At 42.9% G+C, this 25,430-nt stretch overlaps 7 protein-coding genes and 1 pseudogene across 8 annotated transcripts; 5 read left to right on the top strand and 3 right to left on the bottom strand.

Moving 5' to 3' along the window:
- Nucleotides 1-805: 805 nt before the first annotated feature.
- On the bottom strand, nucleotides 806-25,390 carry LOC115866069 (histone H4). Of its 2 annotated transcripts, none has more exons than XM_060308229.1 (2): nucleotides 24,966-25,390; nucleotides 806-885 (listed from the first exon to the last, which is right to left on the bottom strand). In XM_060308229.1, exon 1 carries the CDS (start codon nucleotides 25,388-25,390, stop codon nucleotides 25,079-25,081), a length of 312 nt encoding a protein of 103 aa, XP_060164212.1. In that variant the 3' UTR covers nucleotides 806-885; nucleotides 24,966-25,078. The 2 variants fall into 2 exon arrangements, with proteins under 2 accessions (XP_060164212.1, XP_030737098.1); XM_030881238.2 differs by lacking the exon at nucleotides 806-885 and adding an exon at nucleotides 23,209-23,698.
- Nucleotides 2,907-3,287, bottom strand: LOC115866063 (histone H2B type 1-C/E/F/G/I-like). The gene has a single exon (XM_030881232.2). The coding sequence runs from the start codon at nucleotides 3,285-3,287 to the stop codon at nucleotides 2,907-2,909; it is 381 nt and encodes a 126-aa protein (XP_030737092.1).
- Nucleotides 3,526-4,006, top strand: LOC115866060 (histone H2A type 1-B). Its single transcript, XM_060308221.2, has one exon. The coding sequence runs from the start codon at nucleotides 3,614-3,616 to the stop codon at nucleotides 4,004-4,006; it is 393 nt and encodes a 130-aa protein (XP_060164204.1). The 5' UTR covers nucleotides 3,526-3,613.
- On the top strand, nucleotides 4,934-5,520 carry LOC138842879 (histone H3.1-like). The gene has a single exon (XM_070046771.1). The coding sequence runs from the start codon at nucleotides 4,934-4,936 to the stop codon at nucleotides 5,342-5,344; it is 411 nt and encodes a 136-aa protein (XP_069902872.1). The 3' UTR covers nucleotides 5,345-5,520.
- LOC115865991 (histone H4) lies at nucleotides 10,640-10,951 on the top strand. Its single transcript, XM_060308240.2, has one exon. The coding sequence runs from the start codon at nucleotides 10,640-10,642 to the stop codon at nucleotides 10,949-10,951; it is 312 nt and encodes a 103-aa protein (XP_060164223.1).
- On the bottom strand, nucleotides 13,756-14,138 carry LOC132598133 (histone H2B type 2-E-like; annotated as a pseudogene).
- On the top strand, nucleotides 15,542-15,952 carry LOC115866056 (histone H3.1). Its single transcript, XM_060307809.2, has one exon. The coding sequence runs from the start codon at nucleotides 15,542-15,544 to the stop codon at nucleotides 15,950-15,952; it is 411 nt and encodes a 136-aa protein (XP_060163792.2).
- LOC132598135 (histone H4) lies at nucleotides 19,648-19,959 on the top strand. Its single transcript, XM_060308238.2, has one exon. It carries the CDS (start codon nucleotides 19,648-19,650, stop codon nucleotides 19,957-19,959), a length of 312 nt encoding a protein of 103 aa, XP_060164221.1.
- Nucleotides 25,391-25,430: the final 40 nt, after the last annotated feature.

The raw sequence follows: 25,430 nt of genomic DNA, 5'->3' as shown, positions 1-25,430 counted from the left end.
CTTCCACTGCAGGGGACATGGGTTCAATCCCTGTTCGGGGAATTAAGATCCCGCATGCTGTGCTTGGCCAAATAAATAAATAGGATTATCCTAGATAATCCAAGTGAACCCAATATAATTACAAGGGCCCTTAACAATGGAAGAGGGAATCAGAGTACAGAACCAGAGATGGCAATGTGAGAAGAATTTGGCCAGATACTGCTGGCTTTCAAATCTAGCAAAGGACTGTGAGCCAAGGAACAAGGAAAATCCTCCAGGAGCTGGAAAAGACAGGAAACAGATTTCCACTGTTAGGCCCAAGCCCTCTGACACCATTTTAGTTCAATGAAATTCATTTCAGAATATTGATCTAAAGTACCATAAAATTATAAATGTATTGTTGTAAGCCACTGTATTTGTGATAATTTGTCAGACCACCAATTGAAAAGGCACTCACGTTTAAGAATTATTGATTAATGTATTCAATGAGCTTTAAGATTATAACTACATATGTTTAAATTTAAGTGTAAATATAAAAATGACTATAGATAGAAGTAAATTCTTCCTAAAGTTGCAGGCTCACGTAATTTTGACATTGTTTTAATTTTAACAGAGGCAATTTACATTTCATTTTTTTTCTTCAATTTTTATTTACTTTTGGCTGCGTTGGGTCTTCGCTGCCGCGGGCTGCGCGTGGGCTTTCTCTAGTTGCGGTGATCGGGGGCTACGCTTTGTTGCTGTGCGCAGGCTTCTCATTGCGGTGGCTTCTCTTGTTGCAGAGCACGTAGGTTTCGGTAGTTGTGGCTCACAGGCTCTAGAGTTCAGGCTCAGGCTCAGTAGTTGTGGTGCACGGGCTTGGTTCCTCCGTGTAGGATCTTACAGGACCGGGGCTCAAACCCGTGTCTCCTGCAGTGAGAGGCGGATTCTTAACCACTGAGCCACCAGGGAAGTCCCCTATGTTTCCCTTTCTGCTAGTGTGTCTAGGGTGTCTGATTTTAACAGCAGAAAGTCTAATTTCATGGAGCAGCACTTTGTTCATTCATTATAGTATTATTACTTCTGATTATAATATTATATCAAAAAGCTTGTCTTCATTATATGTAAAGTGTAGGAGTAATGGGAAAATTTACCTCATAATGTCCATAAATAACTTCATGAATTGCAAATCAAATTGTAATGTTTGCTTTCATTGTAACTACTGCATTTGTTTAGACAAAACTGTCAATGAGTTGGTTTCAGTAATATCCTTTTTTGTTTGTTTTTTGTTTTGTTTTTGGCCGTACCACGTGGCTTCTGGGATCTTTATTCCCCGACCAGGGATTGAACCAGGGGTCAAGGCAGTTGGAAGCGCAGATACCTAACCATTGGACAGCCTGGGAACTCCTATAACATTCCCTCTTTCTCTCTTTTTTTTTAAATAAATTTATTTTATTTTATTTTTGGCTGCTTTGGGTCTTCACCGCTGCACGCGGGCTTTTCTCTGGTTGTGGCGAGGGGGACTACTCTTCGTTGCGGTGCGCGGGCCTCTTATTGTGGTGGATTTTCTTGTTGCAGAGCACGGGCTCTAGTAGTTGTGACACACGGGCTCAGTAGTTGTGGCTCGCGGGCTCTAGAGCGCAGGCTCAGTAGTTGTGGCACACTGGCTTAGTTGCTCCGAGGCATGTGAGATCTTCCCGGACCAGGGCTCTAACCCGTGTCCCCTGCATTTGGCAGGCGGATTTCCTAACCACTGCGCCACCAGGGAAGCCCAACATTCTCATTTTTAAAGTAAGGAACAGAGGCTGTGAGAACCAAAGATTATTTACCTCACAGAACTCAAATTCCAACCAATGTCTTCTGATGCAATTTTCTTTCCAAGATGTCTAGATAGAATTCAAAAACACTTCACATGTACAGATTTCTCAACACTTTAGGAAGTATTTTTGCATGAATTACCTCCTCTCCCAGCACTAGGCTACATCCCTTTTCTTGGTGCATTTCTTATTCATCTTTCATGATGTGTCCCGAATCAGCCAAAAAGGAAGACATGGTTAGGCTAGGAGATGAAGCTCCAGATCCCAAAGGCCTGCATGCTGCACTCCAATTCGACTCACTTCTTTTGTCTCCTGGAATAAATGCTTTACCTACCTGGGAGAACTGATGGTGATAAACCCTTCCGAGATCGAGAGTAAGGAAAATGTATGATCATCAAAGTGCCTGATGCTGAAACGAAGTGAAATAAGCAAAAGGTTTAAATCAAGGGAGACTTGACACCATGCATTAGTCAGTGTCCAGTCAGGAAAAGAGAAAACTCTTGGTTATTTTTACAAAGATAATTTAATAAAAGTTGCACAGGTTTTGGAAGGAAGAGCAAAACCCGAGCTGAAGTGTTTCAGAAACAACTGAAACTGGACCACATATAGGGGTCTGGGCACACTGGAGAAGGCAGAGGTACTAGAATGTCGAAGTTTGGAGCGGAGGCCGGGTGGAGGTAAGGCTCTGAATTCTGTGGGGTGGGGCATGATTCTGGGAGTGTAGGATCCATTCTGGGGAAAGGGCCGGAGGAAGCTGGGAACTGAAACCAATTCCTGGTACCAGAGCGCCAAACCATGGCTAGGATGGAAGAGTTCCCTTTCCTAATCCCACCCAGCCAGCCTCCCTTGCTTTCGTAATTGAAAATAAGGCGTGGTGGACAGAAACTCTTGGCTTTTTTAGTACAGAATATAGGAAGGTTTGGGAAAGAGGTGAAACAGAAAGAGCCTGTTTTAATAAGCACAAGGGCTTCTCTATACATAGGCTTATTTGCAGAAACAACTCAGCCAACTCCAGTATGTAACTGCGTTTAGATAACATGCCCAAAACGGGCAACAAGAGGGAATCACAACTCCTCACATGAAAATGTAAGTGGCTCTGAAAAGAGCCTTTGTTTTAACAGAACCTATAAACATTTACTTGGAGCTGGTGTACTTGGTGACAGCCTTGGTGCCCTCAGACACAGCGTGCTTGGCCAGCTCCCCGGGCAGCAGCAGGCGCACGGCCGTCTGGATCTCCCTGGACGTGATGGTCGAGCGCTTGTTATAATGCGCCAGGCGCGACGCCTCGCCCGCAATGCGCTCGAAGATATCATTGACAAACGAATTCATGATGCCCATAGCCTTGGACGAGATGCCGGTGTCCGGGTGGACCTGCTTCAGCACCTTGTACACATACACGGAATAGCTCTCCTTGCGGCTGCGCTTGCGCTTTTTACCATCTTTCTTCTGGGCTTTGGTCACCGCCTTCTTGGAACCCTTCTTCGGGGCAAGAGCAGACTTAGCCGGTTCAGGCATACTTGCTGAATTCGAAACGCACACTAAACTATGATTCTCATATGCCTGCTTACGTCTAGAATCTCGTCTTTTATAGGCGACCTATGCAAATAAGGTGTTCAAGAATATCCAGAACTGATTTGATAATGCATTAGTGACGAGATTATGTAAATTTACTTGCATCACATCTCCTTTCTTATTGGTTGTCTAGTAAAAAGACGATTTTAACCAATCCTACCTCGCATTTGACAATTCCACCCAGCTCTATAACTGTCATCTTGTTGCTCCTTATAGAACATTTCTTTTTCGCTTTTCTTGTGGCTGTTTTTCCCCTGCTAGCACTCAGTATGTCTGGGCGCGGGAAGCAAGGAGGCAAAGCTCGCGCCAAGGCTAAGACCCGGTCATCGCGAGCCGGGCTCCAGTTCCCCGTGGGCCGAGTGCACCGCCTGCTCCGAAAGGGCAACTACTCCGAGCGGGTCGGTGCCGGGGCCCCCGTGTACCTGGCGGCGGTGCTGGAGTACCTGACGGCTGAGATCCTGGAGCTGGCGGGCAACGCGGCCCGCGACAACAAGAAGACGCGTATCATCCCGCGCCACCTGCAGCTGGCCATCCGCAACGACGAGGAGCTCAACAAGCTCCTGGGTCGCGTGACCATCGCTCAGGGTGGCGTCCTGCCCAACATCCAGGCTGTGCTGCTGCCTAAGAAGACCGAGAGCCACCACAAGGCCAAGGGCAAGTGAAACGTTTAGCAGTTCTTCAGTACCCGTTCCGAAAATCAAAGGCTCTTTTCAGAGCCACCCACTTTTCTCCCGGAAAGCGCTGAAATACTTCGTAAGTGTAGGAGACGTGTTCAAGTCTTAATGTGTAGTTCCGCTTAATTTTATTTTAGGCTGTTAAAAGTTTTGCGTTTAAAAATGGGAAACCGCTCCCATGTTTGCCACAAAGGGGCTAAATTGTTAGCCGTTGGTCACATTTTATGCACCGTAAATTCTTAGAAAAATTCATGAAACTAGCTTTCTGCCATCCCTTTAACTGAAAAGATGCAATACGTTTGTAAACTCACATAAAGAACCCCTGTTAAGGGAATTCTGTGTCAGGACATAAATTAGGGCTTTTAGGTTTGGATAACGTATATGTATGTAAATGACAGGATACAGACCATAATGCCTCATGTTGAGTGGTGGTTTTGCATGTACACGAGGTATATACATTATTACATATAATGTATAGTCAAACGAACTTGGTGTCAAAAAGTAAAATATGAATAAAATAAATGAGAGAACAAAGGAGGAATAGCTGACCAATGACATGTCTGGGCGGGCTTTTTAAATTCTGCGAATGACGGCATTATTAGTGAGAATTGTTTAGTCCATAGGTCGTTTCTCCTTTCAGAAAAATTCAATGAATGAAGTACACTAAAATCTCTACTAAGTGAAACCTTACTGTTATGGACTCAATTCAAAGTGGACTATAAACTTGAAATAAAATTTCGATAACTCATTTAATCTTTAATGGAATCCAACCGTATTTCTCCTAAAGGCAACGTGAGAACCAATTAGATCACAGCGCGGGAACTAGGAATCAGACTGATCTGCACCCATACATAAGGTCAGAACCGGCACCAGCACCACACTACTCTCCAGCCAGTTTCCTTTTCTGTTATCGTCATGGCTCGTACAAAGCAGACCGCTCGCAAGTCCACCGGCGGCAAGGCCCCGCGCAAGCAGCTGGCCACCAAGGCGGCCCGCAAGAGCGCGCCGGCCACGGGCGGCGTGAAGAAGCCGCACCGCTACCGGCCCGGCACGGTGGCCCTGCGCGAGATCCGCCGCTACCAGAAGTCCACGGAGCTGCTGGTCCGCAAGCTGCCGTTCCAGCGCCTGGTGCGCGAGATCGCGCAGGACTTCAAGACCGACCTGCGCTTCCAGAGCTCGGCTGTGATGGCGCTGCAGGAGGCGTGCGAGGCCTACCTGGTGGGGCTCTTCGAGGACACCAACCTGTGTGCCATCCACGCCAAGCGCGTCACCATCATGCCCAAGGACATCCAGCTCGCCCGCCGCATCCGCGGGGAGAGGGCGTAACCCAAGGCTATTGCTTACTCTGAACTGAAAAAGGCTCTTTTTAGAGCCACCTACTTTGTCGATAAGAACTGTTGTAATGCTTTTCCTTATTTTACCTCCCTAGGCAGTTAATAAACAACAATCGGAAGAAAAACCTCTCTCTACTCTTTTTTTTTTCTGCCTTATATAAATTCTGTACTGGAGACTGCACAGGCTGTTCAGACCAGAGAGGCTCCAGAGGACTCTTAACAAACCTCGCTGTTAGTTTCCTCCCATATATTTACCTTCTCACAGTTTGCTGCCCTTAGAAGCCTAAAAGTGCTTTTCTTTGTCCTGTCATTTCTCTACAAATCTAGTCTTTGTTGAAGATGCTATGTAAGCTGGAGTTATAAGCCACCTCTTTGGATTACTTTCTCCTGGGTCTCTGCTACTGTATGTATGAAATATACATGTTAATAAACCTGTTTATTTTTCCTTTGCTAATCTGTGTTTTGTTACAGGGGTCCCAGCTGAGAACCAAGATGTACAGCGGGAAAGTTCTCGACCACCCACCACCCACCCTCCACCTGGGAAAAAGAAAGAAGATTGAATTAAAATCAAACGAGCAAATTTAGATGGAAAAGGTTTATTGTCCTATGGTACAATTATATTATTACCTTTACGTTATCTTTTCTACTGGAAAGAGATAATAGTCACCTCTAATAGACAAAAATCATTGAAATTTTCAATATCCTATAAATTAGCATCTAAATTCATAGACACTTCACAGATATTAGACCCTAATAAATAGTTAAACAGAAACGCCTTCCCGTAGAATAACTAAAAAACACTTGGGCAGGCTTTTTAGACTATGTTCTCATATGACAACAAAATGAAATTCAGTCGGTTCCTTTACCTTAATTTGACATTTATATATATCTTAACAGATTTCAGAGCTGTTCTGTAGTGACCAGAGCCTTTCCTTTATCCTCAGTGAGCCCATGCCTTATAAATTTCCACCTTCCTGTATGCTGCTTACCAATGATGATTTGCCATGATGTTGAGTGACAAGTGTTCAATTTCCCGGGCCTAAAGGAAAAGGTGAAAAGAACCAGCACCTCTCCTAAATCCCCCTTTATTTCCAATCAAGTCACAATTACATGATATCTCACTTACATTTTTTTTCAAAAAGGCAAAATCATGATTCAGCAAATAAAAATGAGAATGTGTCAAAGAACTTCACTTTTCAATAAATGAACCAACAGGTAAATGTTCAAAGAACATTTAAGAAATTAGGATATTTACAGAAAATGTAACAAAGAAATGTTAGAACAGGATTGTTAAATTAGTTTAAAATAAAATTATTTTATTATCCAATAGGTCATAAATCTTCTACTGGATAGAAATTATTTGCCTCTCTGCCAGTTAAGTAACTTCACTAATTTTGGTACCTACAGTCAATAGTAAATAGTTAGATGGTCTAAGTACATTTTTATAGAATCCTTGTGTGGCCTATAACCTTGTATATTGGACATCATGGCCCCTCCCTTTTTCCTTACTTCCAAGTCTCAGACAATTTTTCTCACACTGAGGCAGGAGATAGATGAGCCCCAGGCTGAGCAGCTGGAGTTTGTCGCCTGTGGCCAGATACTCCAAGACAAAGGTAATAGCTGGAGCAGAGAGGAGCTGAGTCGTGCCCAGATAAAAGATAAAGAGACCACATATACCTCATTCTCAAGGTCAAGGAAACCTTCCAGACTACACATGCGCAGAAACACTCCTTGGAGGTCAAATAAGGAGGGGGCACCACCCCATAGTAAGTGATGTCAACCTACCCATAAGCCTCTTTGCTAGAATCCATCTTGGCTAAGAGATGCAGGAGCACACGTGGCAGGACCCTGAGATAATCCAAATACGACTTAGAACCAAGAAAAGCAAGATGATTGGTCAAAAGAAACCTGGAAGAGATGCCCCATATAAGTGATTTAAACTACTGCAAGCACTCAACATTCTGAGTTCACCCAGGTGTACCTATTGAGAAATGGAATATTTCCTGCCATATCAGTAAACAAAGGATGTCACAGCAGAGCTTGTAGCCCTCCAGTGTGAGCTGGTGAGCCCTGAGGGAACTTAGGAAGGAAAGAATACCTGCCATCTAACAGCCATCAGACTGCAGCCACTCCATACAGTGAGCCCTGAGGAAACTCAGGATGTGAAAATACAGGATACTGGCCCCAGACAGCTGAGGTGCATATCAAAGGAATGAGTTCAGTGAGCCCAGACTCTTGCATCTTCCCATACATAGAAAAGAGCTAAATTCCTTAATTTGAGATATCTAGTTTCCTTTAATTAACAATAATCTTTTGATGTTCCTGACTACCTGCCCTTTGTTGCAAAATGTCTATAAAACCTGGCTCTCCCCTAGCCTCCTAGGAGCAGTTCTCTCAGGGTTACTTGAGATGCTGGCCTCCCAGGCTTTTAAGTCCTAAAAATCTCCACCGGATAAAACATAACTCTCAATTTTTAGGTTGTGAATAATTTTTTAAGTCCACACTATTCACAAGTACTCTTTTTCCTCCTCATAAACACTTTAGTTGTTTCACTACTTTCCATCTCTTTGTGGGAATTCATTTCTGCAAAGCCAGGGGGCCAGGGGCCTTGTCACTGGCCACTGTCCCTGGTGGTCTGGTGGCTAGGATTCAGCACTCTCACTACCGTGGCCTGACTTCAGTCTCTAGCCCAGGAACTGAAATCCTGCAGGCTGAGGCCACCCAAGATCAACACAGTGAATCGTTACCAAAAAAAAAAAGAAATATATATATATATATATATATATATATATATATATATACACACACACACACACATATGTATGTATATAAATATATATATAAACTTTCAAGATAAATTTCTATGACACATCATGGTGTAACTCCTTGACATTCTTATTTTACTCATGCATCAAATAATGGACACTTTAACTTTTTATTCTTTCTAGACTCCAAAGTAATTTACCTGATTTTTTAACCTCATTCTCTCTTAGTCTTTACCTACTTTCCAGGAATAGTAAATTGTTTTCTGGCCTTCCTTCTTTTAAGGAAACGCTTTTGTACTTCTACTAAATGATTTATTTTCTTCTTTTGTTTTATAAAACCACTGAGTGCACAATCTATCAAACAATCTATCAATCAAAGAACACTCATTGCTTTCATAATCAGTTCTGAATGTTCCCTCTCAAGAAACACACTTTTGGGGAAAAAAAAATAAGCATAAATTTTCAGGTACTCTCCATTTCCTGATATTCTGCCCTTGAAGAATTCTAAGGTCAACAATTTTTCTAGTATTCATCTTTTCTTGCCTTGATAAGTAATGGTTTATTCCACAAGGCTGCCTTAGTTCTCTAATGTGATTTTATTTTTAAATTTATTTTTGCAATGCTTCATTCTAGTTGAGACGTGTATCTGTAATTGGGTTTCTTAGAAATACATTGAACGTCCACTGTGTTCCAAAGCCCATGATAGCAAGGTTGGATACAGATCAAGAAACAGAGAGGGAAAAGGAAAAATTCTAGAGCACCACTGACCAAAGAAAACAATGCAAGGCAAACATTTAATGAAAAAATTTTCAGTAGCCACATTTTAAAAAGCAAAGAGATGCAATATTTTAAATAATACATTGCATTTAACCCAAAACATCCAAGATATGTTCATTTCAACATGTAATAAATATAGAGATATTATTAATGCAATATCTTACATTCTTTTTTTCAATCTAAATCTACCAAATTGGGTTTATATTTTAGTCAATTTGACACTAATTTTTTTTACTGGAAACGATTTGTATTTAAATTCCATACAGTTTATTGTTTAAAATTAAGTTCACATGCCCAGGTTGTTCAAACATACCTAAAAATTTCCAATAACTGAAATGGAGTATCAGCCTTTAAATTTAAATTAAGTAAAATTAAAAATTCTGCTCCTCAGCAACATCAATGCCATTCCAAAAAAATATTTTTTATATATATATGAATATATTATATATATCATATATAATAACGGCTCAAAAGTTATTCCTGACTACTTTATCAGACAATACAGTCTTAGGCGGAATTGTGTTCGGAGCGTGGAGATGGCAATGGAGACTGCTGGTTAAATTGGGGGAGTTATATAAATTTAAATGTAATGATGTAAGTTTAGCACTGACTTCTTAAATAAAAAGTTTCCTCACAAAAAGATATGGAGATTAGGAAAGCAACTGAACATAGGCCCAGATGGCAAAATACCAGATTGAGAGATTTAAGAATATTGGCGAGAAAGTCAATCTTTGGAGCATGAAGATGGAATTTCCGCAGGTAATTACAGTAGTCCTCAATGACTGTGTTGAGCATTTGACCAGAAATTTACTTTTTGATTTTCAGAACACCTTTGTGATGTCGGGGTTAACATTTCCATTCTACAAATGAAGAAAACAAAGTAAAAATAAGAAAACACCTGCCACAAAACCGGTCCTGGACGTCAGAAGGTGAAAGATAGCAAATACTGAGGGCACAAGCAATGGAGTCATACCTCCCAAAAACAAACACGCCAGCGGGAAAGCCTTGTTGCCCAATGGATTTCAGAAATTTCCTCGCTCCCTAAGACAAGTTTACCACCATAATTATTTCACATTCATTTAAAGTATACAAAAATGCTTCTCTGCGGGTTTGCCTGGTGGCGCAGTGGTTGGGGGTCCGCCTACCAATGTGGGGGACGCGGGTTCGTGCCCCGGTCCGGGAGGGTCCCGCGTGCCGCGGAGCGGCTGGGCCCGTGGGCCATGGCCGCTGGGCCTGCGCGTACGGAGCCTGTGCTCCGAAACGGGAGAGGCCACAACAGTGAGAGGCCCGTGTACCGCAAAAAAAAAAAAAAAAAAAAAAAATGCTTCTCTGGGAAGAGAGAACCCAGGGACTCGTTTGCATTTCAGATATGCGTTTAAAATGAGAGGCAATGTATAATTTCGGTTAATGACTTGGCCTAAATATCCAAACTTGAAAAACAGATGCTGGCTTAATAGGCACAATTATTTCATTCCCTTGATAAACAAGAGAATTTTTTTAAATGCCCTTAAACAGAACGTGTTAAACTGAATTCTGAGAATGAGCAGACAAAGCAACCTTCTCTTTTCGGCTCCGCCCCACTGACTCTTGGGCCTGGTGGGCGGGGATAAATTAGCTTACGAACTAACCCCACCCCCTACCCACCCTCATTTGTAGTTTTCAAAAAGGTCCGCTTCCGGATTTTAAATAGGAATTTCGGTGTGCTCTCCCTGTTTGTGAGTACAGTACTTCATCTAGTCTTAGTGATGTCTGGACGTGGCAAAGGCGGGAAGGGCTTGGGTAAAGGAGGCGCCAAGCGCCACCGCAAAGTCCTGCGGGATAACATTCAAGGGATCACAAAACCTGCAATCCGTCGCCTGGCTCGTCGCGGTGGAGTAAAGCGCATCTCAGGTCTTATTTATGAGGAGACCCGCGGGGTTCTGAAAGTGTTTCTGGAGAACGTAATTCGGGACGCGGTCACCTATACCGAGCACGCCAAGCGCAAGACTGTCACGGCCATGGACGTGGTCTACGCGCTCAAGCGCCAGGGACGCACTCTCTACGGATTTGGCGGTTAAGTCGGCACCCACAAACTAATTTTCTGTAGCAATGCCCAAGGCCCTTTTCAGGGCCACCTAACTACTCGCTTGAAAGAGCTTGTTACCCTGAACTGGTGTTTTCAGGTTTTTTTGTAAGGAACTTGAGTTCCGAAGTTTGTTAGATTTTTGGGGTGCAGTTGCTTTAATGCAGCTCATGTTTGCTTAGGTTTGAGTGCATCAAACGTTTACACCGTGTTGCAGTTTTAATGCCACACGATGGCTTTTCCAGTGTAGAACCCTTAAGCGTCCCCCATTGTTTGAATAGCACTTCTGATTCTTAGGAATTCTCGGTCTTGCAAAATTAACCAGTGAACTTTAAGATTTTACTAATTTATTAGATTTTCCGAAACACGGAATTACTGTTTGACAGTAAGCTATGAATAGTGTTGAGGGACAAATATAGGTAATGCCTTATTGGCCTGCTCAAATCTCACTCAAAACTTTAGTAAATTTTAAATATTCAGCCCCTAGTAGGGCAACTCAAGGGACAAGGTATAATGAAAGAAGCTAAGACTGAACTGTAGAGAGTGAAGGCACTCATGAGGAGGCCCAGGTGGCACATGGGCTGTTTCTTCTCTCCCTTAAAAGCATTTATATTTGGATTATATAAACTGATTACCAGATGTTTTTTAATCTACAAAGAATTTGGGATTTGTCTCCTGCCTTTTCAAATCTATTCCCTGGTAGTCTGTAATAAAGCAACAACTTTAATTCATCTCAAGAACCCTCAGGTTTCTTTTCTCAACTATAATGTCAGAAACCGAGCTACATGGACATCTAGCCCTGTGCTGGGACTCCGCCACACCAAAGGTTTTCTCATGTTGTCAGTATTTGCAAAGGAAAAGGGGAAAGAAGTCCCCAAAGTATAAATGAACAAATTCTGTGTCTTGGCTTCAAAAGAAAGTCACTGGCAGAGGCCTGTTTAAAAGGACTTCAAGGTATTAGGTGCCTTTTCCTTACATAGGTTTCCTGCCTGCAGGCCATTTGAACCAATCCCAGTACTGTGGCGGCAGGGGTGTGGGGAGGGGATTGGGAAAGAAGGAGCAATTGTTAGTTAACTGTCTTTTGGTCCTGCTGGGTTCTGTGATGGTCTCTTAAGGTGGCCCCCAGGATTTCCCCTCTTGAGGTTCACTCTTGTGTGATGAAGTCCCTTGAGTGTGGATGTGACCTGTGACTTGCTTTTAACCATCAAAACAGGTGACCATAGGTGACAGGATGTAAAAAATTTTGTGTATATGACTATGTTATCTAGGATTGTAACATCCTTGACTCTCACATGATGGTTTTGGTGAATCAAGTATCCCTGTTGTCAGGCCCAAATGACAAGAAACTCACAGGGCTATTTAGGAACTGAGGGACGCCTTCAACTAACAGCCCATAAGGGCTTCAAGCCAACAGCCAACAAGAAAATAAGACCCTCAGTCTTAAAACTACAAGGAACCAACCAGTAAATTAGTTTGGAAGTGGATATTTCCCCAAACATCCAAGAGACCTCAGTCCTGCATAACACCTCAATAGCATCCTCACAGAGGACCCAGCTAAACCCTGCCCAGACCCACAGAACCTGTGAGATAATACATGTGTGTTGTCTGAAGCTAGAAATTTCAAGGCAATCTGTTATGCAGCAGTAAAGACAGCCAACACATTTGGCATCTTCATCAATCCATGTCATCGAAAATAACAGATATGATGAACTGAAACTTCAATCTTTATCTAAAGGAAGACCTACATTTAAACAAAAAAACTTTAATGTGAACATTGTTTCACAACTATGTGAACCTCTACTCACACACCCAATACTGACCTGGCACATACATTGGTAGTGTCTTGCTGGCCGCCCAAATACCAACTCTATAAGCCGTGAAAAGTACTAAAAGCAATTTATCAGTCATTTTGCTTTCAGCAATACAGAAACTATCAAAATATTAACTCAGGAAAACTACATTTCATTCCATATTCTCTGTTCTCCCTGCACTTGTACATCTTCTCTTACTCCTGTTTTTTGTTTCTTCTTTTTTTTTCCTCCTGTGTAAATGAATACAGAACCTAACACTGACTGAAGGCAAGGAATACAAAAATGAAATATAAAATAAAAATTAGTCAAATTGAGGATTTCAGACCCCACTTCAGCACCATGTAGGGTTGATTATATAAATAATAGCCTCAAGACAAAATAAAGTGAAAATCTTTTCTTTTTAATGCAAATTTGAAAATTCACCTTTGAAAGCGTATACTTGTAGTTGAGATTAAACTCTGAGGTTCCAGTAAATACCCCAGGCCTAGTCCAGTATATACTGTATAACTGAGATTCCGACCCTTTGTAAAGTATGAACACCTTCTCATGAGTTAATATTTGTGAAGCACATAAAATTACTTTGTTGTAACATGGGCATTATATTTAAAACAAGGAACCCAAATACATTTACTAGCATTACACAACTTTAAGTCCACAGATACTCACGCTAAAATTTTCAATCTAAGCAGTGACTGGCTACAAGAACAATTTAAAGATTTTAAGAAATAAAAACACAAAACCCAGAATACTACAACTTTCTACTGGTTCCTACAACACACATTTCAAATTCTTTGCTGCACTGAAGAACAAAAATTCAAATAAACCTCTCATACTGCAATACTGTTTCCTGCACTTTAAAGAATGACTAAAAAAAAAAGAAAAAACATGTTTTAAAAATACTGACAAATCTTCATATTATAGCTCTCAATATGCAAAAAAGAGTGGCTCTAAAAAGAACCATTGAGAAATGCTAGAGGCATAGAAAAATTTACTTGGAGATGGTGTACTTGGTGACAGCCTTGGTGCCCTCGGACACGGCGTGCTTGGCCAGCACCCCGGGCAGCAGCAGGCCCACGGCCTTCTGAATCTCCCTGAATGTGATGGACAAGTGCTTGTTTTAATGCTCCAGGAGCGACGCCTCGCCCGCGATGCAAAGATGTTATTGACAAACGAGTTCATGATGCCCATGGCCTTGGACGAGATGCTGGGGTCCGAGTGGACCTACTTGCAGCACTTTACAGACATAGATAAAGATAGAATAGCTCTCCTTATGGCCGCACTTGCGTTTCTTGCCATTTTTCTTCTGAACCTGAGTCACTGCCTTTTTGGAGCCGTTTTTTGAGTTGGGGCAGAGTTAGCCGGCTCTGACATGGTAAACAAAGTAAGCAAAATTGGGGGATTAAAAGAACGAGAACAAAAGGAACATCGCGAGTAGTTATATCAAGGATATACAAACGAACACTCACAAAGCTAAACTTTGATTGGACGAAAGCTGACCAATAGGTTACTAGTATGTAAACTAGGATTCAAAAACTCCCTTTTTTATTGGATCAAAAACGAATACTTTTGTATATTCCTATAGGTTGATTTACAGCACTGTTATGAGACTATAAATTCATTCACACAAAACAATCAATTTCTTTTTAATTAAACGAAAGTCTTCGCGTTTGGATGCGGAAACCAGGTAAGGAAATCCTGTTATCTAGCCCAGTCCAGTCCTGACCGCAGCTCTGTCGGGTTTGTCCGGGACACCTTGGGACCCTCGGAAGGAGTCCCGAAATGCCGGCCCATTGCAGTGTTATCAAGAAAGACTCGATCGCCGCCATCTTTTTTAAGGTTCCACATTGCAAAGCTTTTCATGACGGCTCTCACCGTTAGACCCAAGGTGACATTTTAAAAATGCATCAAAACCAAACAACAGAGCCAAATTACCAGTTGTTTTGTTTGTTTCTTTCTTTTTTTTTTTTTTGCGGGCCTCTCACTGTTGTGGCCTCTCCCGTTTCGGAGCATAGGCTCCGGACGCGCAGGCCCAGCGGCCATGGCTCACGGGCGCAGCCGCTCCGCGGCATGTGAGATCCTCCCGAACCGGGGTATGAACCCGTGTCCCCTGCATCGGCAGGCGGACTCTCAACCACTAGCGCCACCAGGGAAGCCCCAAATTACCCGTTTTGAGTCAAACACACTAAAGATCCAGGGATTCCAGGATATTGGGATTTTGCTGCGTGTCCCCTGAATAATACAAAATTCCTTACATCTTAACAGTATTTCCTAGAAGACGATGTTACAGTGAACTAGATGTTTACGGTCAATGTGGAATAGGATTCATGAGATGCTTAGACGATGGATTTTTAAATAGGGGGAAGGTCTGGGACTAAGATCCGATGAAAACGGGTTAACTGCAGAAAATGGCGGGTGTCTAAAGTCTAAACTTTTCCGAACACATTCTATTTTGTATATCCAAACAGGAAAAAAGTTGAAGAATATTAAATGAGTAATGTGTTTTTGGACAATACTTGAGTGTGTGGGTATTATCGATAAAACAACTCGGAAAAAAAAATTTTTTTTAAGGGGCTGGGAAGATGTCTGCTAATTGAAATTCACCAATCCCAAACTTTCACCTAATGGATAAACCAATCCTAAATCGCTCGGAGCACTTCCGGAATTTAGCAGCGGATGACTAACAGGAATTGCCCACAATCCAATCAGAGTGATTCTGTTCCTGTATAAATATAGAAGCAAATCTACCAGTTTAGTCTCTATTTTGGAGATAAGTAATGGCGCGTACAAAGCAAACTGCTCGTAAGTCGACCGGCGGCAAGGCGCCGCGCAAGCAGCTGGCCACCAAGGCGGCCCGCAAGAGCGCGCCGGCCACGGGCGGCGTGAAGAAGCCGCACCGCTACCGGCCCGGCACGGTGGCCCTGCGCGAGATCCGCCGCTACCAGAAGTCCACGGAGCTGCTGATCCGCAAGCTGCCGTTCCAGCGCCTGGTGCGCGAGATCGCGCAGGACTTCAAGACCGACCTGCGCTTCCAGAGCTCGGCCGTGATGGCGCTGCAGGAGGCGTGCGAGGCCTACCTGGTGGGGCTCTTCGAGGACACCAACCTGTGTGCCATCCACGCCAAGCGTGTCACCATCATGCCCAAGGACATCCAGCTTGCCCGCCGCATCCGCGGCGAGAGAGCATAAATTATTAATGCCGACAAGTGCCAACTTAAAACCCAAAGGCTCTTTTCAGAGCCACCTATAATTTCACTTTGAGGAGCTGTATCACAAGGGAGTAGAAAATCCCCCCGACCCCCACCAAGGCAAGGCTGGAGGAGGGCAGAACTCCCTTCTCCCCCAAGTATTCCATGTACCAACCCCAGGAAAGGATAGTCACCCCTGCACGCTCTGTCTTCCATATAAGAACAGGACATTGATTCCTGAAACTACTTTTCCTCTGCAATCCTTAAAGTTATTTGAGAAACAGCCAGGGGAAAATAGGTGATATATAAATATTTTTATCCTCTTAACCCCTAAAAGAGAAATAAACCTCCCATGTGAAGATATCTTTATCCCAGTATGAGAATAGAAAGTATCCTTAACAGAATTTGGGAATTCAACACTAAGAAAGCTGTATAAGCAAACTTCATTTGTCTGCTACCCCAAGTACAAGCCATATATATATATGTGTGTGTGTGTGTGTGTGTGTGTGTATATATATATATATATATACATATATATATATAGCCTGCTTTGGTTACTTCGGTGGTCTCATTTCTGAATGACCTCTGTGCGTACAAATTGTTTTTTTCCTCCGTTAATCTATGTCAATTTAATTATTAGACCAGGCAAAATAATTCAAATTTCCCTCCCTGATACAAGAAGTCCAAGGATGACGTCAGGTATGAGAAAAAGGGTGGGTCCTTGAGTAACCTGGAAAGCATCCTAGGCATGCTTTATGTGGCATGCACACACATACACGTGTGTGCACATGAACATGAACATATTCAAGGACCCAGGCTGAGTACTACTGGAGAACAGTTTGGTGTTAACTTATTTGCTTCTGTGCTGAGCAATACATCCTCTGGTGAAGGTCGTCATACTTTCTGTACTGAAAATAGAGACCTGGTACCCAAAACATGGGTTCCATGGGATTTCCAGAGTTCAACTTCCAGCAGCACCACCGGCAGAGTGGGCAGCAGCGCTGTCAGTGATACAGTTGGGCATAGCACTAGTGCACCAAATCTGGGGCCTGAACTAAATAAGTATGTTCAGCACATCAGGAATTCATAGGTTGTTGCAGCATATAACTGAAAATTCAGATTGTGCAGAATGTGTCTGCACCCTGCATGAGAAACATAATATAGTCACTAAGGCAGAACTTAGGCTTTGCCATAATCACCTATTATTCATCCTCAAAGAGCCAATGAGACAACAGCTCCCAACTTTCCTCTAACAAATGCAGAACCCTAGAACAAACCCTAGAGCAATGCCAGGTTTGTGGATTCAGGCAGGTTTTACAGATGTTGGCAGTGGGAACGCCCAGCCTTATTCCTGGGTTTACTCCCGGTCGGGGGGGATTAGGCAACACTGGAGGCTCTCCAGGAGCTAAGTGAATAGCTCTGCAGAAAAGTGAGAACACACGTCCCACGGCAGGAACCAAAGACACTGGACACCAACAGTTTAACAAACGTTGCAGACTGTTACTGGAGCAAATCCTCAGCTACAGAAACCAGAAGTCACCTTCAGAAACAGTGGGGATAGCGCAGTGCAATGTTTTTGAAACTTGAAGCAAAACTGCAAGTGTTAATGGCAATGCAATGTGATTTCTATGTGACTATTGAAAGGCTTATTAGGCTCCCAGTCATCATCGCAGAACTTCTGCCATTTTAAAAAATGTAATTTTCAGGTGGAACGCAGGAAATACAAAAAGCAAACCAAAACGGGGTGGGGGGGCAGCTGGGGAGAAACAACAAAAATCCTCTGCATGAAAGTCCATAACAGCTTTATTTATAAATTAGAAACAACTTAATATCTTTCAACTGGTGAATGGTTAAATAAATTCTCATACACAATGCAATGCAATCCTACTCAGCAATAAAAAGGGAGGCCATTGATACATGCAACTACCTAGATGGGTAATGCTTAGTGAAAAAAGCCAGTCTCAAAATGTTGCATTTTGTATTTATTCCATGTATATAACATTCTCAAAATGGCAATTCTAGAGGTGGATAACAGATTAGTGATTGCCCCAGGACAGGGAAGAAGTGAGTGGATGTGAATTACAAAAGTGTTACATTAAAGAGTTCGTTGGTGATGATGGAACAGTTCTGTGTCAGCGTTGAGATGGTAGTGACACATAAAATTGCACAGGGCTACACACACACACACACACACACAAATGAGTGCATGGAAAAATTGGTGAGAGCTGAGTAAGGCCTGTAGGCTAGTTAAAAGTACTTTGCCGATGTCAATTACCTGGCTTTGATATTATAAGATAATAAGATTTCACCATTAGGGGAAACTGCGTTCGAGGAACTCTAGGTACTATTGGAGCAACTTTTGTGAATTTAGTTATTTCAAAATAACAATGTAAAAAAAGCTGTGATCTTTCTTTAGCAGTTGCTATTGTGTATTGCTTTGGATTCCAAGGCTTGTTTAACAAATTTTGGTGTGTTTTGGTTTGTTTTTGCATAAATAGCAGTGTTTTCCTTTCTTCTGGCTGTTCTAGTGATGACGTGTCCACTGAACAGCAGTTTGGTTCGTTCATGTTGGTGTGTGATTTTTTAGCTATTGCTGTCACTACCTCAAAAGTAAATTGAGTTTTCAAATTTGATATTTGTAATCTCAAATTTACTGATGGGGTAATTGGTTGAGCTACTGCTCAGCTCTTAGGACGGTGTGCTTGGTATATCATAGTGTGAAGTAAAAATAATCTCTTATTTTGAACATTCTATTTATTCCAAGGACATCATTTAAATCATAGTGCTCGACAATTTTTTTAAAATAATATAATAATCTAGGAAAGATCACATTTTTACTTCTGGAACTTGCATAAAATCTCTTTGCCTAACATTGGTGTTTATGATAACTTTGCATGAATTCCATGCACCAACCACAGTAAAGGACAATCACCCCTCCACCCTCTGTCCTCTATATGAGAACAGGGTATTATTAGCCCCTGACAATTTACATTCTTTTCCTCTGCAATCCTTCATTGTTCAAATTTATATGCTTAATCTGTATAAGTGAAAGCACACTGTACAAACTGGTGTTATATTAGAAATGTTTTGAAATCTTTCCATGTGCCTTAGGCCTGTCTGTATTATAAATACTTTGTTTTTAAGAACAAAGTCCAGGGCGATAGAAATTTATTGTTCACGAACTAGATGCTATTTTGTTTACAATAACTCCATTATCAATAGTATTGATCCTATTTTATGGATAAGGCCACTGAGTCTCAGATAGATTAATAAACATGCCCAATAATAGTTTGAGAGCAGCTTGCTTATGGATTCCAAACCCAAAGCCTGGCGTGGTTGCTTGTCAATGTATTTATAAATTACTTTGTTTTGGGAATTTGGGCTTAAAGGCCAGTGGCAAAGATCCAAGAATATATGGAATGGATAAATCTTTAAACACATACAAGCATACTTAAACGAGGCAATTCCCTTTGTGTATACGTTTGATGCTTCTGTTTAAAGATTCTTATTTTCTGAATACCAGTAAAACGCCCTAGCCCTTGTTCATTTCAGGTCTTAGAAGCAAGGGGCGGGGACTCAGTACGGTTTCCCGCCTTTCTGGTCTTGCAGTTTTCGCAAAGGTCCGCACAATCGCTACATAAGGGGCTGCAGTTTGCTAGCGTTAGACTCAGTCGGCGTGCTTAGCTTTTCTCTGTTATGTCTGGTCGGGGCAAGGGCGGGAAAGGCCTTGGAAAAGGGGGCGCTAAGCGTCACCGCAAGGTTCTGCGTGATAACATCCAGGGCATCACCAAGCCCGCCATTCGCCGTCTGGCTCGGCGTGGCGGTGTGAAGCGCATTTCCGGCCTCATCTACGAGGAGACCCGCGGGGTGCTGAAGGTGTTCCTGGAAAACGTAATACGGGACGCTGTCACCTACACTGAGCACGCCAAGCGCAAGACTGTTACCGCCATGGACGTAGTCTATGCGCTCAAGCGCCAGGGACGCACTCTCTATGGTTTCGGCGGCTAAGATTGACCTTTGTAAGGTTTATTCTGTTTTCTACAGCAAAGGTAAAGGCCCTTTTAAGGGCCACCTACCTTTTCTATGAAAGAGCTCACACTTACCATTTCGTGGTCTGTAGGGTAGTTTGGTACAGATGGGAGAAGTGAAGCACTAAAATGTTGCTTAGAGATAGTTTGGTCTTCAGTCCCTAAGGTGTTTTCACAATGCTGGAGGTGTTACTATCGCTGTTCCTGATGTATAGATTAACTGAGGACCAACAGGTGGCTAGTGGCTAAATGTGGCCACGCAGCTGGTAAGTAAAGCGTCATGGGTTCTTTGAGTAGAAATAAATATTTGGGGTGTCCACAGACACTAGAGTACAGCTCTTACATGGCTTATATACTAAATTAAATGATGAAAATGTGACAAGACAAAGGAGTTTGGGCTAGGATAGTTAATGGTAGAAAAGGAAATAGGAAGATAAAGGCTAGTTTAACAATGCAGAGTTCTCTCTGTTTTAAGCTTCCTATCTGGTGATAATGCTATTTTCTTCCTGGTACAGGAAGGGAATCTTCCATATGGGAGTTTGATTTCCTGTTTTCAGAAGGAAAATAGGTCAGAGTGCTCTTTTGCACCTGCTGTTTTTCAAGTGCCTTTAGCTCAAAATAACTCAAGCCAAAGTGGCATATTTTAGGGTGGCATATTCTGCCACGCTTCACCTCCAAGCACACTACCAGGCAACTTTCCCAGAGGTCACAGAGCAGAAAGGGTCACAGACCAAACTAAAATGCTTAGAAATTTTAATCAATTTAAACCATGTTGCAAAAAGCATGGGGAAATAGATGGACAGCACAGCATACTTAGGATAAGACAAACAAGTGGAAGGTCCTCGCTAGATGAATCCGTTATTTACACAATGTTCATATAATCTCCTTTGCTCTCTGCCACATCAGCCTTCCTTCCTGATGATGAGCCTCTGAGGACCAGAGTTAAGTTGAACAAGAGGACTGAGCAGGTGGAAGGTAGCTGGGCCAATCACACACAGTTGCTCTATTAAACAGATCTAGGGGTATATTTGGTTGGTCTATAGTTGTCACTCACCAATGGGTTTTATCTGCATCCTATGGGCAGAGGTCAAGTGGGTGGCTGACTAAAGATATCAAGTATGAGATGCCTCATAGATGCTGAGAATTTTATGTGCCTCGTGAATGTGTGGTGCCCACTTGGTCCTTCAATCCCATCCTCTCTGTTCAGCACACGTTTATCTCTAGTCTCTGAGTCTAACGTATACTTAGATGTAACTTAACGTGTACTCAGTCCTTCGCAGAACTGAGCACTCTTCAATAACATAGTGAATCCCCCTTACACCTGCCTCCTCTCCCCTCACTCTTCCCTGCTCTTTCCTCAGCCAAATACCTGCTACTCCTTCTGGGCCCGGCTGTCATATTGAAACGGAGCAGGACAGTATGGTCTATGCCCCCATGTTCTCAGCCTGACTTTTGTCTGTGTAAAACCTTTAGCCAAAGAATAAGTTTAATCAGAGAAGTGAGAAAATACAGAAACAAAGGAAAACTGTCAAAGAAGACCAAATAATAATAGTTTAGTCCTTAAGCATAGTCAAGGACCTTTAGTTCCTCCTCAAGGGCTATAGTTAATGTTCTGAGCCACATCCTGTGAGCTGCCTTGTAGGTACTGAAACCCCCGCCAGGTGGAAGAAGTTAACTACATGATGACCAGACTGCAGCCATGACATAAGATGCCACAAATCCGAGAAATGGCCTAAAAGAAATGGGAACAAACCGACCCTGGAAGTAAAGACTAACTGTACTTAATAATCAAGATGATGCTGGTCAGACCACCACATGACCAATTTCAAGATGACTGTGAGAGCTGACTGGACTGTTTCTGCATGTAGCGCCCTCCCTCAGCCTGGAAAAGCTCTTGCCCACTGATTGTCAGTGGACAGGCGTTTGCCCTCCCCCTCCCCCCACTCCAGTTGCTGGCATCCAAAATAAAGCAAACTTTCCTTTCCACCAACCTTGCCTCTTTATTGGCTTCTGAGCAGCGAGCAGCCAGACCCCACTTCCGGTTACAATATGACCTTCTTCCTCATATCCTCATCGTTTCCTTGCCTGCAAAGGGCTCTAAGAATGAAATTTCTGACCATAAGTGTTCCTACTTGAATATAGTCTATCTTTTATTATTTTTTCTAATTGTTTTTGTTTAACCTTCTGGTTCAACCAAGCTATAAATTACTGGAAGTTAGAACTAAGCTTTCTTCTTTCCTGGTGTCACTCATATATCAATGCATAGACTGAATATTCAAGGAGGATCCACTAACTTGGGGCAAAACACAATTACACCCTTATTGTGTAGCCTTTGAGCCCAGCGTTGGCAGAGGCAATCTGCCACGGGCTCTGAGGGTGTGCCAAGAATGCCATTTATCAGAGTTGAGGAACCTTAAAGAATGGGATAGTGGCTGTCCCCAGACAAAGAGCGGATTTGCTTAGTACACTCAAGTTCAATCCCCCAAGCTGTACCCTGGCTGTGATGCAAACCCACTGTGTGTGCAGTATCCATCTGGGCCCCTCCAGGTCGCCCCTGTGGGACCTGATGGACAAGGGGATCCAATGCAAAATTGCTGCTTGATGTGCTGTGCTGTAATAAAGCCTCTTGTCTCTGACCTAGGAGTGTTGTGTCTACTGCCAGCAGCCATGAAAGACTTACAGGTTATCTTATTATCTTGTAAGTAGGGTAAGATCCCAGACTCTTCACAAACTCTGACACAAAGTGAAGAAGAAGGAGAAGAAGGAGAAGGAGAAGGAGAGGAAGAGGAAGGGGAAGGAGAAAGAAGGAGAAGGCAGCGAGGTGGAGAGGGAGAGGCGGGAGGAGGAGAAGGGGGCGGAGACAGAGAGGGTACAGTGCAGCATTTTATTCCAGGGAGCTCCTCAATAGCTGTCTGCCCCTCTTGGTGGCACTATCAGGCCTGGAATAAGTGTTAGGCTTGTCCAGCCTCAGAATCTCTCTTTCTTTCTTTATCTCTCTCTCTCTCTTTTTTCCTACACGGCATGATGAAATTTGCAACTCACTCAGATTTCTGCAGTGGGAGGGACTGATTGTAGATTGGGAATAATGCAGGCAGAGAGACCTGTCAGGCCACTATAGGGATTAGAAAGCTGTATAGGAGAAACAAAACTTTCCTCTACCCTTTTAGGGTCTCTAGCTGGGCTTGAGAATTAAGTTGACATAAGACAGGTTAACATGAGAAAAGCACACAAATTTTATTTAATCTTTTTACATGTACATGGGAGTCTTCACGGGAAAATGAAGACCCAAAAAGCAGTTAAGCCTAAGTGCTTATATACTAGGTTGAACAAAGAGTAGTAACTGTGAAATAGCAATTAAAATATATGGGGAGACTAAAGGAAGATAAGGATTATTTTAACAAGGTCTGTTTGTATAGATTCTCTCATCCTGGACTCCCCATTTCTGGTGATAAGAATGTTCATTTCCTCCTGGTATAGGGATGGCACGTTTCACATGGGATAATTATCTGCTTTCGGGAAGAAAAGGGGAGATCACAGCCCCATTTTTTCATTAGCTGTTTTTCAAGCGCCTTAGCTCAAAATAATCCTTATGCCAAAGTGGCATATTTTGGGGCAGCATATTCTGCTCCATTTCAGCTGATATTCAATTTCCGGGGTGCCAAGATGTCTCACCATTTACGGCACACTCTGGAAGAGACGGCTCAAGGAGGATCTATGAACTGATAATGGAGAACAAGGGTTTGTTAATTGAGTGGAACCACAGAACAGAGGAATAGGACCCAAAGAAGCAAACTGAGAAGGATCATGGAGAACAATAGGATCTGGGTTAGGAAGAAAGGTACCACAAAACACTGAGAAGATTGTGAAGGCAGGAGTAATAAACAGGGTCAGATGTGCATGGTTTTGGCCATTCGAAGGTCACTGGTAACTATACCAAGGATATATTTAGTGAGTGATTTGTGAAGACGTCATATAATCAGGAAAAGACATGAGGATAGTGACTCCAGATTACCCAAGGCTTGGAGATTTGATAAATGGAAAGGATCTAGTAATTGACAGAGGTATGGATTAAACTGAGAGACACTGACACATATTTATATGTAGATGGGAAAGAGCCAGTAGAAAGAGGAATAAAACTTTAAGCTGGGATATCACTATGATTAGATCAGGATGACCAACTAATCTATTGTGCAAATAAGTTATTGATAGTGGAAGTGGGCTCCATTAATAACTATCTTAAGATAACAGGGACAGAATGAAACTGTCCCTGGGTGTGTGTTCACCCACACACCAGGGTGTGTTTTCACTGACACAAACACAAAGCTTCTGGGAGTGAAAGATTTAGAACACAGGTGGCAGGATGAGCATGAGAAGGCCTGAAGAGCACCTCTTCCGCCTGATGGGAAAATGGAGAGGTAAGGATGCAGTCAGAGGTGGGATGGCCATAAGAAAGGTCACATTATCAACGTTTTGGAAACAAAGCATTAAGAGTGATGACCTCTTAGTCATGTTAAGAGTTCCAACGCGTCCTCAGGAGTCCACTAGATAAGACAAAATTTTACAATGTCTCTTCCACCCGATTTGAGTTCACTATCTATGGCTCCATCTATCCAGAGCTATCTGCGACGTTTTCTGTAGAAAGAAGGCTGCTTAAAGGCCTCAGGTGCCCTCTTCAGGACACTAAGTCCTGGTCACTGGGACATTCTGGACAAGTTAATTTAAATGTTTTGGGGGGTAAAATGAACTCAAACATGTTGAAATTCGAAAACTGATGCTATGTCAAATGCAATTCACTTCTGTTGAGTAAAAACTCCAGCAGTTCCACTGCACGATTTTGTTTTTGGCATGTCTGAGAGCCGCCATCTTGAGATGATATCTAACTCGGAAAAAAGACCAAAAAAACGCGACAGCCGGAGTCTACAAAGAGAAAGCGACTGCCTTAATTAAAATCGGCACCCAATATTAATATAAAACATTAAATATTACCTTTGTTTCTCCTTTGTGCTAGTTAGCAGCCCTTCATGTGACCAAGTGGGTGGCCCTGAGAAGGGCCTTTTGTGAGTAAACAAGAGCTTCACAGCCGAAGACCGCAATGAAACTTAGCCGCCGAAGCCGTAGAGAGTGCGTCCCTGGCGTTTGAGCGCGTAAACCACGTCCATGGCGGTGACAGTCTTGCGCTTGGCGTGCTCGGTGTAGGTGACAGCATCGCGGATTACATTCTCCAAGAACACCTTCAGCACCCCGCGGGTCTCCTCGTAGATAAGGCCAGAAATGCGCTTCACACCACCACGCCGGGCGAGACGGCGGATAGCAGGTTTGGTGATGCCCTGGATGTTGTCACGGAGAACTTTACGATGACGCTTGGCGCCCCCCTTTCCCAGGCCCTTTCCACCTTTGCCACGACCAGACATGACTAACAGCGACTTCTAATCTCTTACAGCGCTTAACCCT

The sequence above is a fragment of the Globicephala melas genome, chromosome 11 (assembly GCF_963455315.2).
Source record: "Globicephala melas chromosome 11, mGloMel1.2, whole genome shotgun sequence".
Classification (NCBI taxonomy): Eukaryota; Metazoa; Chordata; class Mammalia; order Artiodactyla; family Delphinidae; genus Globicephala; species Globicephala melas.
The sequence above is the reverse complement of the archived record's forward strand: the minus strand, read 5'-3'. Positions and strand labels throughout refer to the sequence as shown.